Raw genomic sequence first — 14,588 nt, 5'->3', positions numbered from 1 at the left:
GGTCCCGTGCCCCGGCCGGGGCAGCGCCGCCGCTCACCTGGTGTTTGGTGTGTGGCTGTGCTTTGTCTCTGTTCGGGGGCTGCACCTGCACCTCGCTGTGCATCGTGCCGATGGGGGTGGGCTGGGGACAGGACAAAGACAACATCAGCAGCAGGACAGGAACTCTCCTGCCCCCCCATCCAACCTCCAGCCAAACGTGCAAAACGCCCCAGAATCAGGGCCCAACCCCAGCTCCTACCCCCACCCCAGCAGTTTGGTATTTGGCTGCAGCGAGGCCTGGAGGGTGCCCAAGGCAGAACACAGGGTGCCAACTTGACTGCTGGGCTCCCCTTGGCTCCAGGAGCCTCAAATTTCTGTGTCACAGCTTTAACTTGTCGGCACGACACCCCCGGTTTGGAGCTGGCTGCTGGGTCTGGGGAGAACTGGTGGAGCTGGTCTCTTGGGCAGGGATGTGCATGGCAGGGACGACTGCTGACCCGCATCCCTCCCGGCTGCTGCCGCAGACCCTGCTGCCTCCCCACCGGCCCCCAGGCACCCTCTGCCCACACCCCCCCTCAGCACTCACCAGGGGTTTCCCTGCCCAGTCGTATTCGTAGTCGAACACGTAACCGTTCCTCTCGAACAAGTCTGTGAAGAGCTTCCGCAGGTAGTCGTAGTCGGGCTTCTCAAAGAAATCCAGCCGCCGCACGTAGCGCAAGTACGTGGCCATCTCCTCTGTGGGACAGAGTGGGCTCAGTTGGGGCTGGGGGACGAGATGCCAGCGGGCTCTGGGGACAGGGACAGGCCATGCAGAGTGCCCTCACCTGGGAAGTTCTCACAGAGCACCTCCACTGGAGTGGCTCTTTTGGTGTCGCCGATCTTCTGATACCTCTCCTTTAGCGTGTCAGCCTGGCAGAGACAAGGAGCAGGTCAGCGTGAGGGCCAGGCACGTCCCCAGGAGCCGGGATGGCACTGGGTGACATCAGACCACGATGGTTTCTTGGTTCCCCTTTTCCAGTTTAACAGCCAGAGCTCATTCCCAGGGAATCCCCTCACCCAGGGCAGGGCTGGAGGACAAACACAAGGGAGCGTGGCTCCAGGACAGCCAGCAAAGCAGGGGGACAGAGAGCAGGGGACACCTACAGCTGCTCAGCACAGCAAGGGCCCGGCACAGAGCTCACAGCAACAGCCCCTGCAGGTGGCAGAGGGCACCTTCCAACACGCCAGGGGCCAAAGCTTCCCCCTGTCCCCGACACCGCCCATGCCAGGGCAGAGCCAGACTCCTGGGGCAGCTGTGCCCAGGGACAGCGGGAGCTGGCCGTTACCTTGAGGCCTTGCCAAGGGAGGCTCCCGCGGAGGAAGTACATAAACATGTGCCCTAATGCTTCCAGGTCGTCCCTGCGGCTTTGTTCTGCATGGAGAAGAGATGAGACATGGTCATGTTCCCACTACAGCCACTGCCCCCGTCCCCGCCAGACCCCGCAGCTCCCCAAGTCCCCTGCCAACACCCCAGGCTGAAGAGCAGGAGGGGCAGCCTGTCCCCAGCCCCACCTCTGGCAGCGGGGAGCTCGCACCCTGCAGTTCCCTTCCCTCTCCCTTTGGGCCAAGAGGCAGGGCTGGCCGTGTGGCGTGCACACACCTTTCCCGAGGTGGGTGTTGATGCTCATGTAGCGTGCTGTCCCTGTCAGGCTCTTGTGCTCTCGGTAGGGGATGTGTTTTTTGGTCTCGGGGTCAATATACTCTTTGGCCAGGCCAAAATCAATGATGTGGATGGTGTGCTGCCGCTTGCTGCCCGGCCGCCCCACCAAGAAGTTCTCTGGCTTGACGTCTCTGTAGATCAGGCTTTTGGTGTGGACGTACTCCATCCGGGTGATCTGGGGGCAGAAGGAGATGTCAGCACCTCGGCAGAGACACACCACACGTCCTGCACTCCCCTCCCCGGGGCATGACTCTGCTCCAAAAGCCTCACCCCCGAGCAGCCCCCCTGCTCCCCTCAGCCTGTGTGTCACCCTGCATCGAAAGGATGGGCACAACGGGTCTTCCAGCCCTGGGAAACAACCTCAGTCCAGCTGCAGCTCGGACACACAGTGACAGACACACGTTTGTGCTCACAGAGGGGCTGTGGAGGGCAGGGGGAGAGCCCTCCTACCTCAGGGAGAGGGCGAGGTACGGAGGGAGGCAGTCTGGGATGCGCCAGCAGTGTCTCCTGCAGCCTGTGGCTCACCCCTCCGTCCCCTCACCCTCCCTGCGGGGTCCCCACGCAGCCTGAACCCCGAGCCCACGCATCACCCCGCTCCCCCGGGGCTGAGCTGTGCAGAGCAGCAGGCGAGGCAGGGGTGCTGCGCTCACCAGCTGGATCGCGATCATCAGGACGGTCTTGAGCGTGAAGGTCCGATCACACAGATCAAAGAGATCTTCTAGGCTGGGTCCTAGCAGCTCCAACACCATGGCATTGTACTTCCCGCAGGGGCCAAAGTAGTAAACCTGAGGAATTCCTTCTGCAAGAGATGGAGCAGAGGCTGTGAGGGGCTGCAACAGGGCTGAGCAGCACCCGGCCACGCTGTCGCGGCCACGCCACAGCTGGAGTTGGGACAGGGGGCTGCAGATGGGGGGATGTCTCTGCTCTGCCCTCCCTCCACACCGCAGACAGCCTGGCTCTGCTCTTGGCAGGAGGGTGAAGGCAGCAGCTCCATCTGCATCCCTGACTGCTGCGGGGGAGGTGGGGGGAAAGAACCGAGTAAAAAGGGATCAAAGATTAAACGTGGCTCTGTGTAAAACCAGCCCCTCCCAGCCAAGCAGATGGGCAGGAGTTGCTCAGGCTGGGAATGAAGATGCAGAGTCACATATACAGGCAGCCTCCCCTTCCTAGCAGTGTTGCCTGGGCAGCCAGCTCCCCGTGGCAGCTCAGCCCAGCCCCGTACCTGCATTGCCGAGCTGTTTGTAGAACCGATACTCCAGGTGCAGCTGGGGGGCCCGGGATTTAATGGGTTCCTTGGAGAAGAGGAGAACAGTTAAGACCGTTGTAGGAAGCAGGATGTTACAGAGGTCTGGGTGTCAGACACTTCCTTCACATTCTGGCAACAGCTGGACTGAGAGCATTTGGGGTTGAGAAAACTGGTGTAAAATGGGAGATGGAGCCTCAGGGGATGATGAGAGAAAACCAGCCCATATGGGAGGCAGATCCATCCCCTCCAGAGAGACGGGTGCTGGGGTAGACACTAATGGGAGCAGCGGGCACCTCCCTCTCCTGCAGGTCTCTCTGGGGCTGCCACTGGCTGAGCGCAGCGCAGGCCACAGGGAGAACCTGGAGAAGTGAAGACCCAGCTCTTCTCTCCCCGGGCCCCAGATCAGCCCACCCGCAATGATGTGTGATGCTTTGCCTGCCCTCAATTCCTAGCAGTGAGCACAGCTCCCCTGTGCACCCACCCACCCACCCGTCCCCTGCTGCAACCCACCCACTGCTCTAACGACCTGGGCAGGGGGAACAATCTCCTCCCAGATGGCCTGAACATCACCCTCCGCGACCACAGAGGGACTCACCAATTTGATAGCTACGTATTCGTTCGTGTAGAGGTTCTTTCCTGCAAGGAGAGACACGAAAAGGCAGTTGGAAGCAAGTGAGCCTTCGCATTAACCCCACTTCACACCCGCCACAGTCCCCGAGGGCTCCTGGGCTGCAGAACGTCCTGAACAGGTTCAGCAGCTCCCACAACACATAAACAGGCCTCAAGGCATGAGCGGGAGCAGGAACCCACTGTGGGGAGCTGCAACACGCCTGTTAATTACCCCCAGATGGGGCAAAAGGGTTCCTCTGGGACCGGCAGGCTGCTGGGAGGGGGCAGAGCCCCAGTCTGGGATGTGACTGGCCAAGGCAGGAACAAGGCTGGGACTTGCTGCTTCTCCCAGCCACAGCCCTGCATGGAGAGGGGCCACCTTGCTCTGGGAGGGCCACCCAGAGTTGGGGGACGCTGTTTTGTAGGCGGTGGGACCATGCAGAGGGTGGCAGGGAGCCCCCAAGAACACTGGGGCAGCCTCAGGCATTGCAGCTGATTTGAAGACACCACAGGCAGGTGGAAACCCCTTCCCCAGGGCTGGGGTCACTCCAGGGCAGGACACGCATGTATTTATGTGTGTGTGTGTCTCAACCTCGTCCTTTGGGATGTTCCCACCCACCCAAGGGTGCAGGGGAAGCTGGGACCCATGGCACGGCCCAGGCTGTATGAGGAGCAGCTGAAGGCACCGATGTGCTGTGGGAAGAGCCAGACAACTGCCTCCAAGCGCCCAGGAGAGCTGAGAGGGCAGCCATGCCACCCCAAAACCCTGTAAATGACTTGACTTAGAGAGCTCAGCACCTCCAGGGGACTTTTCACAGCCATAACTACAGAGAGGTCGAACTAACAGTGTCTGCACATCACCCTGCTCACTCCAGAGAGGCAGGAGGGCATGAGGAAGGTGTTACACCTGGGAAGCTCGGTACAACCTCTGCCTCAGGTCCATAAAGGCAAAGATTAGAGGTTTGCAGAAATATCTGAGTGCTCCGGCTGCCAGAGCCCTCCAGGACACCAGGGAGACGCGAGTTAACTGCAGCAGGTTCCCTTCCACAGCACGCAGAGCCAGCAGACACGCGATCCCACTGCCTGGCATGTGCGTATCTGATGGAGCTGCATCTGTCTCCTCGGATTTTCTCCAAGCAATTTGCTCAGGGAACAAGCTCCTCCTGGCATAAGATTTCATCTGCTCTGACTGCTGCTCTCCACCTGAAGCAGCAATAAATCCTCGCCGGGTGACATCAGAGCCAGCTGCTGAGCGCCAGAGTCGGCGGCAGGATTACGGGAAGAGGGATGAATGGGAGATATTAATGGAGCGGCTGCTCCCAGGGATGGGCTCTGCAGCCAAGGAGGGGGTTAGTCTTGCTGCCTCGCTGACCCTCTCCCCTCTCAGGGGACTTCTGCCAAGCCACCGTGTCTCCTGCCTCTGCAAAACCGAACCCCTTCACAGCGATTAGGAAGTAGGTGATTTGGGAAGGAGAAGCATCTGGCTAACACAACATAGCCAGACCCTGGGTTTCTGGCCCATCACAGACTGACATTTCCTGGGGAGGAGGTGGGACAGCCCCCAGACCTCTGCACGGCTCCAGAGAGCTGAAGGAAACCCTCAGTTCATTGGGAACTTGACTGGGGCAGGGAAGAACTGAAACCTTGACGGACCCTAGTGCATCTCCCTGCCCCTGCCGTGAGCAGTCACCTCCCAACAACTTAACAGGGAGAGAAGGCAGCAAGCTGGCAGGGAGGAGGAGCGCATGCAGGCAGCCTATATTCCACGCACCAGGACCTCTGTGTTTTGCAAACAATCACAAGGGAGACCAAAACAGCCCCGCATGTTGGCCGAGACGTAGGGACAGGCAGAGCCCAGCCAGGCAGGCACGGCCCTGCCTGCGAAGGCAGCACAGGGTCCCCACATGCTCCCCGCTTAAGGTGGGCTCCTGTCTCGGGGCTGTACAGTTCAGTCCAAAAAACTCACTGCTGCCTTCATGGCAGTAACATGCAACCAGAAAACTCAGAGCTGGATATTGCCTGAGGTTTGGCTGGGTCTGACGAGGGAAAAAAAAAACCCACAGCAAGATACCTGCCATCCTGCCAGAGGGGCACTGCATAACCGGCCAGGCACAGCAGGGAGGGAGAAGGGGGAGAGGCAGGAGCATCCCCAGCAGGGTTGTGCTTGGAGAGGTCCACACCTTCCCTGGTACGTGGCATATGTCCTGTCCCCAACACGCTGGCCCCTCGTGGGGCTCCCTGACACAAAAAAACTACCCGCAAAAATGCTCTGGGAGCTGGCAGTCCTCTCCCAGCCTAAGAAATCAGTTCAAACCATTTGATATCCTCATGGTTCTTCCCTTCCTATAACACTTGGAGGGCCTGGACAAACCTGATAGAAAAGATAGAGGGGCAAAGAGAGGACAGGCTATTGCTGCTGTCGAACCACCACCATCCTCTTCCCCTTCACTGATAAAAAAAAAAAGTGCAAAGAGCAGAACCAGCATATCATCAGAAAAGAAAAAAAAAAAAAAGCAAAAGAGCAAGGAGGGAGAGTTGTGGGGTCCTTCCCTGGCAGGGCCTGGCCCACAGCAGGGAACTCCCGGCTCCAGCTCCTGGAGCAGCTTCCAGGGACGCCCCAAGCACTCCCGAAGGCCAAGGACGGTCACTTTAACACCTAGAATGAGTCCAAGGCCACCCCGGGGGAGGACGCGAGCAGGCAGCGCTGCAGGATCCATAGAATAAAAGGTGCTTTTGAAAGAAAAATCAAAAAAAAAGTGGCAAGATAGGCGGCAGAAAGCAAGTGTTTACGTTTGCAGAGAGGCCTTTGCCCTGCTCTGTGCTGCCAGCACCTGCAAGATGCGGCACGTCCGACCAGAGCCGAGCCAGAGCTGCCCATCGCAGGCGGCACCAGACCCGGGGTCCGTGTGGCACCGAAAAGCCAGACACGGCTTTCTCTTGCCCCCGCGCTAACCCCCAAGCCGCCCCGCTCCCGAGGCGGATTTGGCAGCAGCGGGGTCCGGCACCTGCTCCTGCACATCACGGCGGCCTGAGGAGCAGCCGGGCTCCGCGCTGGGCTCCAGCCCGGTCCCCATCCAAGCGGCTTCCCCTATGCCAGCCCCTGGCACTGCCCCTCGGCTGTGGCATGGTGCGGGGCACAGCCCAGACGGGAGCCTCTGCACCACGGCAGGAGCACGCAGCTGGCCTGGGACCGGCCGTTTGGCTCCTCCGGTGCCCAGGTGATGCAGGTGAGGAGCGCGGGAGCAGGCAGCTCTGTGCGAAGGCAGCGGGCACCGGCCCAGCACTGCAAACAGCCCCGGTGACACACGCTGCATCAGTCCAAGCAATGACAGTTCCTTGGAGCATTAGGTTTTAATACCAGGGGAGGGGGAAGAAAAAAAAAAAAAACCAACAAAGTTATTTTAGAGTTTGACCTTCCTCTCGAGGCGACTCAAAGATCAAGAGGAAAACCAGAGTGAGCCATGAGGGAGGGAGGCAGGAGGAGCAGTTAGCAGGCAGCGCGTGGGCTCTCCTCTCCCACAGCCTGCTCCAAAACCGCCTCCGGCGCACGGTGGGTCTGCAGCTCCAAGCAGAAGGTTTTGAGAGGCTTTTAGAGGTGGCTGAGCCCTTTGCCGTATGTGCGTGTGTACAGAGCTCTCTGCAGAGCCAAAGCCAGAAGGATGTCGCGTACCACGTGCTGACCCCAGCCCGCGCTGTCTGAAGGTACCTTTTGTGGCCCCCAAGACACAACCCCCGGCGCGCAGGCGGGAGGCTGCGGGCCAGGGGTGACAGCCACAGCTCCGGAGAGCTTGGGAATGTCCCAGCACTCGCACGTGACCATTCAGCTGGGACATGGCCCCAGCCCAGCTGTAGTAGTGACCTGCTGCTGGCTCATACACTGCACGAGGACCTGTTGCCCCTCCTTTTCTTCCCTCCAAAATGCTGGGTGTACTTTTTAAAAATAAGTTAATTTCCAGCTTTTAACTTCAAAGAAAAACAGCTGCTGTGTTTCCAAGCTGCTGTTAGAAATGAATGCACCAGGCTGGGGGAGAGGGAAAGCTGGAAGAAACACATTTGCAGAAGTTTATTGCAGGAAGAAGAGAAGCAGCAGCCTCTGCGGGGTCCCCATCCCTCCCTGCACCCCAGCCGAGGCTGCCCCAGGGCAGCTCCTTGGCACAGCCCCATGAGTGCACCGGCCTTGGGCCAGGCTGGGGAGGGGGCTGTGGGGGAGCCCCCTCCCCAGGCAGCACAGAGAGCAGCTCCTGGTTCTAAAGCCCAGCTCCAAGGCAGCCCAGCACCAGGCAAAGCTCAGGGAAGGGGGCTTGCATACCACCCAGGTGCTTTGGGCTCATTTTTGACATTTCTGGTTCATCTCTGGGTTTTCCTCCTCTCCCCCTATTCCAGCCCACCACAAAGCACCACTGAGGAGCTGCTAAGAGGGGCCTGCTCCAACAAACCCTCACTGTGAGCCGTACGTGCTGGCCTCGCTCCCGGGGGCATGGGGAGTTGGCAGAGGCAGCCGGCTGCAGGCTCCCGCTGCTCAGCCATAGCCCAGTGCCAGGGCACACGAGCCACCAGCCACGCTCCCGTCACCCCTGCTGCCACCAGCTTCTTCCTGCCTTGTGTTTCAGAGGGCAGCACCCAGCCCTGGCAAGGAGGGGGGCTGGCTGCAGGCAGCAGATGGGCAGGGGTGAGCTCGGGGGGCTGCGGGCAGCCTTTGGAAAGGCCCAGGAGGAGCCGGGCTGGCACTCGCCCACAGCTGCAGGCTGGCAGGGGGAGAAACATGCACTCTGAATGTGCTGGCCGGGAAGTGGTGCCCTGCCCAGCCCAGGGCGAAGCCCCACGACAGGGTGCCCAGGAGGTAACGGGACCCACACCCTGCACGACCTAAACCTGCCCCTCGCTAACCCCACACTGCTCTCCCCAAGCCCCCTGTGCCAGAGGGCTGGGGCAGCCGACCCGCTCCAGCTCCCAGCCCAGCTCTCTCTGGTTGTGCTCCTACAGCGAGGAACTGGGCACCAGCACTACCGGACTGGGACGGGGACTGGCACTACGTCTGTGTATCGCCCAGGATGCCAAGGCCAGCATGAACAGGGAGGGGCGGGATCCAAGCATGGCTCTGGTAGCCAGGAACTCCTGCCCAAGTCATTCCCCTTCTGGCTTCCCACAATTGCCTTATGCCAATTTTTAAAAAATGTTATTTTTAAACAAATCACTTTCGATTTTGGACACTTCCGAACCTGGGAGGACACTTGTCTTGATCTGGGGCAGCTGAGCTGAAGCACCCAGGAGGACAGATCAGCCCCTGCCTCTCGGCATGGTGGTGACATCAGGCGAAGTGTTACCTGTTTCAGGAAGGCAACTTCATCTTCCTCCATCGCCCACAGCTGGGAGCTGGAGGAGTCACCTCCTAGCATGTTTTTGCAAGACCTACTAGGTGTTTTTGTTTTGTTTTTTTTAATGAAAGGGAAGAAGATTTGGGAGCTTTTAAACACTGAGCTACACTTTGGCCTCCGCAATCAGCCTGCCTTGAGGACTGAACACTCCATTCCCGGGGGAAAACTGAGTGTCCTGCAACAGCTGGGGAGCATCCCTGCTCATGCCACCACTTCGCAGCAGGATCCCTCTGGTCCCTTGCCATTCATCTGCAGCTGGAGGAATCCCTACTTTCTGTGGAGTCCTGAAAGCATTCCTGAGCCCTGACACAGCTCGGAGGCACACCTAAGGAAGAGAGATGCAATTTTAGGAAAAAAGCCACATAGCTGTGGCTTCCACTGCTGTGATGAGATCTTGTGCTCAGGCCTTTACCATGTTAAGGCCAGACACTACAGGGCGTGACACAGCAGGAAAGCCATGTGAAGGGACTAGAAGCTTCTCCTGCTGGGGGCAAGGACAAACTGTCACAGTGAGAATCAACCACTGCAGAGCCCCAGAGCTGTTTGTCCCTTCAGCCACAAGCAAACTGAGCCCAACTGCTCCCAGATGCCTGGAGCTGCTCTGCTCTGAGCAAGCCAGACTGCCAGTTTCACAGATGCTCCTCAGATCCACAGGAGACTCATGTCCACCTCAGTGCCGTCCTCAAAATGCAAGGGGAAAGTCAAGGCAGGGGTCACGCCAACCCTCAGCGCTGAGCAACAGCCACGGCCCCAGTTGTTTCAGACTCTTGCCTAGAGCAGGATCTGGGAAGACAGCTCACCCAGACACATGTACCCACAGTGGGACGTTCACTGGCCAGCAGGGAAAAGGAGGTGGAACGACACAGGTAGACCCTGCCCAGCTCAGAGCCCTCCCAGCCAGCCCTGCAGGGAGGCACCATGTCCCCAGGGTGTGACCAGACCCACCTGGGTAGTGAAAGGAGCAGCTGGTGTGACAAAAATCCCATAATATCTCTCCTTCCACAATATCTGGGCCTGGAGGGAGGATCTGAGCTCTTCGTGACACCAGGAGAGACAGACCCTCTGCTGCTGAAATGTGGGGAACCACTAGGTTGGATTTTAAACAGAGCATTTTCCCAAGCTCTGCAATTAAGCGGCGATTCCATCAAGGAGTTCAGGAACAGGACGGTTTAGCCTGGCACCAGCCAGTCTGTCACGCTGGGCAGAGCTGACATTAACTCCCCACAGACAGACGCGGCACAGCGAGGTGGGTAAACTCACCCCACCCTCGGCGCGGGCGCCTCCTGACAGCCTCCCACCTCCTGCTCCTTTTGCACGCAAACAGCCTGCCGAGACGACCACACTTACTGCAGGTTTAGCTCAGAGCTTGGTTTGAAAAGGCGCTGCTTAAAATATCACGGAGCAACAAGGCCTACAGCTGTCACAGGCTCCCAGCCTGCTCCGGGGACCGGCTCTCTTCCCTCTTCCTAGGAGGGCACAAGCCCTTTCCCAGAGCACTGGCAGCCAAGGCCAACACTCCGCCTGGCAGAGGCTCCATCAACACGTCCAAGGCACATTCCTGGAGACATCCAGACTGCGCTGCTGGCACAGCAGTGCCTGGCACTGCCAGGCCTCTCCCAGCCGCCTGATGTTAACCGAAGAGTTAACAGCTTGCTGAAAGCCTCCTGGGGCATGTCGAGTCCTTGGAAGAGGAGCAACCTACCCACCCTTGAAACAAGAGTTTGCTTGAACTGCTTCCTGATAAACTTGGTTCAAAATGGGAGTGACCATAGAAGGCGTTTGGGTTTTATTCAGCCTTTTCTCACTCCCCTGCACAAAGTTTTAGGACAGTCTCTGAGACAACCAGTTTCAACAACTGGAGGATTTACTTGGGATGAAACACAGACTCTCTTCCCCAGATTTTTGCCCCAGCAGAGACAAAACCCCACAGGCCCTCACCCTCCATCTGTTCCTGAGGCACGTGGCGCAGCAGGAGGGCAGCACCCTGCACGCAAGTGGGGTGAGATCAGGTGAGCGCACAGCAGCATCTCGTGAAAAATGACTCACAAAGTGTTCCCAGACAGGGGCGGGGGCAGGCACCCAGGCCTGAGTGGGCCACCACCACTTCTTACAGACAGGACTGAACTGTAACGCTCTCCCTGACAAAGCCAAAGAGCAACAGGTATGGGGAGGAAACGGAAAACACCTCTGCAATCAGTCCTTCGGGCTGTGATGGGCTTTGAAGGATCAAGCAGAGCGTGAGGGGACTGAGGAAGAAGAAACTGTGAAAGGAGCAAGAGCTACCTGCCATGCTTCAACACCATGTGGCCGGCCAACACCCTTGGTGCTGACGGCCAGAGGCATGTGCCAGCTCCTCCTGCTGCGGGAGGCGGATGCCAGGGCAACCCCTGCACAAGCAGTTACAGTGAGGACAGAAGATGACCCTTCTCACCTAGACGGAGCTCCCCGAAATTGCCGCATCCAATCTTCTTGCCGACCCGGAAGTTGGGACCCACCATTAAGACTCCCGAGTTGGTTCCAGCACTCCGGCTTCCATGACTGCTCCTTCCTCCACCTGTCTTGGACATCCTTTTACCTTCCTCCAGCTCCCCTTTCCCTCCTCTCTTATCAAAATCCATAAGTTTGTGATACCCCGGCCTCTCCACGGTTACGCTGCTGCCATACAAATCCCAGAGCTGCCGAAAGTTGAGGGGTGAGGAGAAAAGAAGCAGGGCTCTTCTTGGTTAATACACCATCACGGTGAGCGATGGGAGGGCGGGGCGTGGAGAAGAAGGGGTAAGTGGCCACCCACGGGTGCTGGGCTACTGAAATGTTAGTGCTTTCCAAGGTCCTGCCGGGATTGTCATCATCGCCTGTTAGAGGGAGTTCTTTGGTGGAGAGAACATCCTGCAGAGAGGGTCTTCCCAGCGTGTCTCCTCGGTCTCCCAGCTGTGGAGAGGAGAGGGAGAAAATCAGCACAAGGAAATGAGGAATCAGAGGACAACGGGGGGGTTGTGGGCTTCAGGTTTCTGCCCCCAGCTCTGCAGAGCCCCTCCAACACCTTCCCTGCATTACAGGCAACTCCCACCACAACGGAGGGTGTCGCAGTTGAGGAGCGGGAGGAGCTGGGTTATCAGGACTGTCTCAGGGTGTCCCATGGCTGGCATAAATAAATAAATAAATAAATGAACAAACAAACTTGAGGAGCATCTCCAGGTCGGAGCCAGCAAAGAGTCACATGGGGAGAACAATGACCCCATGGGGAAGGGCTGCTGGCAGCAGGGAGACCTTTCGGAGGCACCAGCTGAGGTGCTTGGGGCCTGGCTGCCACGGGTCAGAGCCGAGAAACCCCAAGAGCAAAGGACACACGTAAGCCACTGTGTTACGGGACAAACCACGCCAAGCGTGCAATTTCCTATGAAGTGAAAAGAGGATATTCTGCCCAGGCAGCTGCGTGTCGGGAGGGTCCCTGCGGGTCCAGAGGCCGTGGCTGGCTGAGTCAGAGCGCTTCCCTGGAGCACCAGCCTCTGCTGCGGCTGGGCCGGGACCTTTGTGCCAACAATCCTGCACCAGGACGCGTGGGAGAGGACACGGCTTCTAAGCAGCTGTGCGTGTGGGGGGGGATGACCACGCTCAGGACTCCCACGACAGCCTGCCAGGCTGGGGTAAAACAGACACTAGCAAAGAGGAACCCAGGACTTACTAACACCCCGCTCGCCTCCGCAGAGAGCTCCTGATCGCCGCACCTTCCTCCACTCTCGCAAACAAACCTTGATTTTAATTGCAAAGCTGGGAGCAAGGCACGGTGGCGAACAGGGCTGCTGGCTGCGGCCTGGACAAAAGCTGCTTTGACACCTGGTGAGATGGCTGTGGATGCTGGTTTGCTCAGCGGTTGTGCAGCACCTTGCCTGCCTCGTGTGCGCAGCTCCCAGAACTTCCCGGTGAGGCTGGCAGGACGCCCTGTGCAGGCGGTGGGTTAATTCAGGGTTCCCCTTGGCCCCCACAAACAGGCGAGGACTCAGCTAAGCCGCTCAAGCCAGGGAGCTCCTTCAAACGTCCACGGCCCTGCTGGCTGCAGGGGGTTGGACTAGGTGACCTTTCAAGGCTCCTCCCAACCCAAACGACTTTGTGACACTGGCCTCCCACAAGCCCCCTCCGTGCAGCTGCCTGCCCACCATCAGCCTCTCGCTCCCTCCCAGAGGGCTGTGATTCGCAAGTAGCACAAAGCAACTCTGCGCTCTGGGAACCAGGTTCCCAAAAGGAAGCCACGCTCTCCCTCCATCCAGGACTCCCACCAGAGCTGCCTGGGCGGGGGGGAAGGTCGGGCTCAGTCCCTCCTCACAGGGACACCCGTGGAGAAGGTGGCCAGAGCATGCCAGGAGCAGGACAGCCAGGACACTAAACAGGGGCTGGAAAGCGCAGAGGGTCAAGCAGGAGCCACGTGAGGGACAGACAGACCGACAAACGCAGGCACGCTCCGCGTTCCCGCCAGCATTCATCACCTCTGGTTTTGCTCCCAGCTCAGCCCTTGCTGTTTTGAGTGAGCTGAACTGGGAGGCAGCCTCCATCCCTCCCTGCTCGCCCCCCCTGGCCTCGCTCCCCCTCTCACCACCTTCCTCCACTCCTCTCTGGGCTCCTGTGACACCCACCAAGAGTCCTTGCTGCCTCGGCCTCATTACCTGCGGGTTAAACAAGCAAACCCACGGCCCCTCCAGCACTCAAGACTGCAGGAAATGAGCACACGGCAAGTCCTGACGCTTGGCCAAACCCCATAAAACTTTTTATTGGCTCTCAATAGCTATTAATAACAAAAAAAAAAGGCTTTTTGTACTAAAGGGTGCATGGGGGGAAATGGGGGAGGGTCTAAGAGCAACAGAGGGGGAAAAACCCCACCCAAGTCCATGCCCAGCACAGGGGAAGGACTCGCCACGTAAGGGTCTGTGGGCAGGGGGGCTGCTCCGCTCCCAGTCCTCGCCTGACACCGAATCCTCGCCAGGGCCCACCACGCTCCGTCCACAGCACCCTGGCAAAATGCCGCTGCTCTCCAGGAGGGACAGGAGCTGCAGGGTGCTGGCCCAGCTCCTTGGGGCTGTTATGGGTGCATGACACCCACTGGTGAGACCCGCCTGTTCATCAGGTACCGGGGAACAAGGTTTTCATGGGGGATGGGAGTCCCCTCCTTCACCCACAGGCTCCATCCTCCAGGCCAACACCTCCAGAGCAGCCCCAGCACAGAGCAGCTTGGCCCTCCAAGACCACCCCCGGCAGGCCAACACCTGGGGACCATTTGTTGCACCCAGTACATCTCAGCCAAGGGAAACCGAGGCACGGAGAGCCTTCCAGTTTCCCCAAAGGCGGGCAGGCGCAAGCCGGCTCCTGGCCTGACGCTCCATTCCCCCGGCAGCCAGCGGCCGTCCCGTGCCAGCAGGAAGCGGGGTGGGAGCGGCAGCGGTGCAGGGCTTCCCTGCGCTTTGTTCTCCCCCAGCCCCGGGCGCACACGGCTGACACGTGATATCCTGCTCATTCTTTGCTCCCCCAATAATTTCCGCTCCGGGTTCGGCGCATGGCCGTGCCCTCCCGCCCAGCTCATGCTCTCCCACAAGGACACCGGGGAGCCATTCCCCTGTGACCCCCCCGAGCTCCCAGAGCAGCACGGCTCTCCCCAGGTATTTCAGGAGGCACCTTCCCTAGACACAGCTCC

The 14,588-nt window shown here is 59.2% G+C and overlaps 1 protein-coding gene across 1 annotated transcript; it reads right to left on the bottom strand.

The window, feature by feature from the left end:
• Window position 1: 1 nt before the first annotated feature.
• Window positions 2-11,836, bottom strand: CSNK1G2 (casein kinase 1 gamma 2; the record flags this gene model as incomplete). The annotated part of the gene is made up of 9 exons (XM_026865147.1): window positions 11,340-11,836; window positions 3,520-3,560; window positions 2,901-2,970; window positions 2,329-2,477; window positions 1,619-1,853; window positions 1,305-1,390; window positions 804-888; window positions 566-714; window positions 2-121 (listed from the first exon to the last, which is right to left on the bottom strand). Coding segments are annotated over exons 1-9 (1,122 nt in total), but the record flags the coding sequence as incomplete, so codon positions are not given.
• Between the last annotated feature and the right edge of the window lie 2,752 nt (window positions 11,837-14,588).

The sequence above is a fragment of the Athene cunicularia genome (genome assembly GCF_003259725.1).
Source record: "Athene cunicularia isolate RWA chromosome 28 unlocalized genomic scaffold, athCun1 chr28_part2, whole genome shotgun sequence".
NCBI lineage: Eukaryota > Metazoa > Chordata > Aves > Strigiformes > Strigidae > Athene > Athene cunicularia.
Note: the sequence above shows the minus strand (reverse complement) of the source record. Positions and strands in the feature narration are given on the sequence as shown.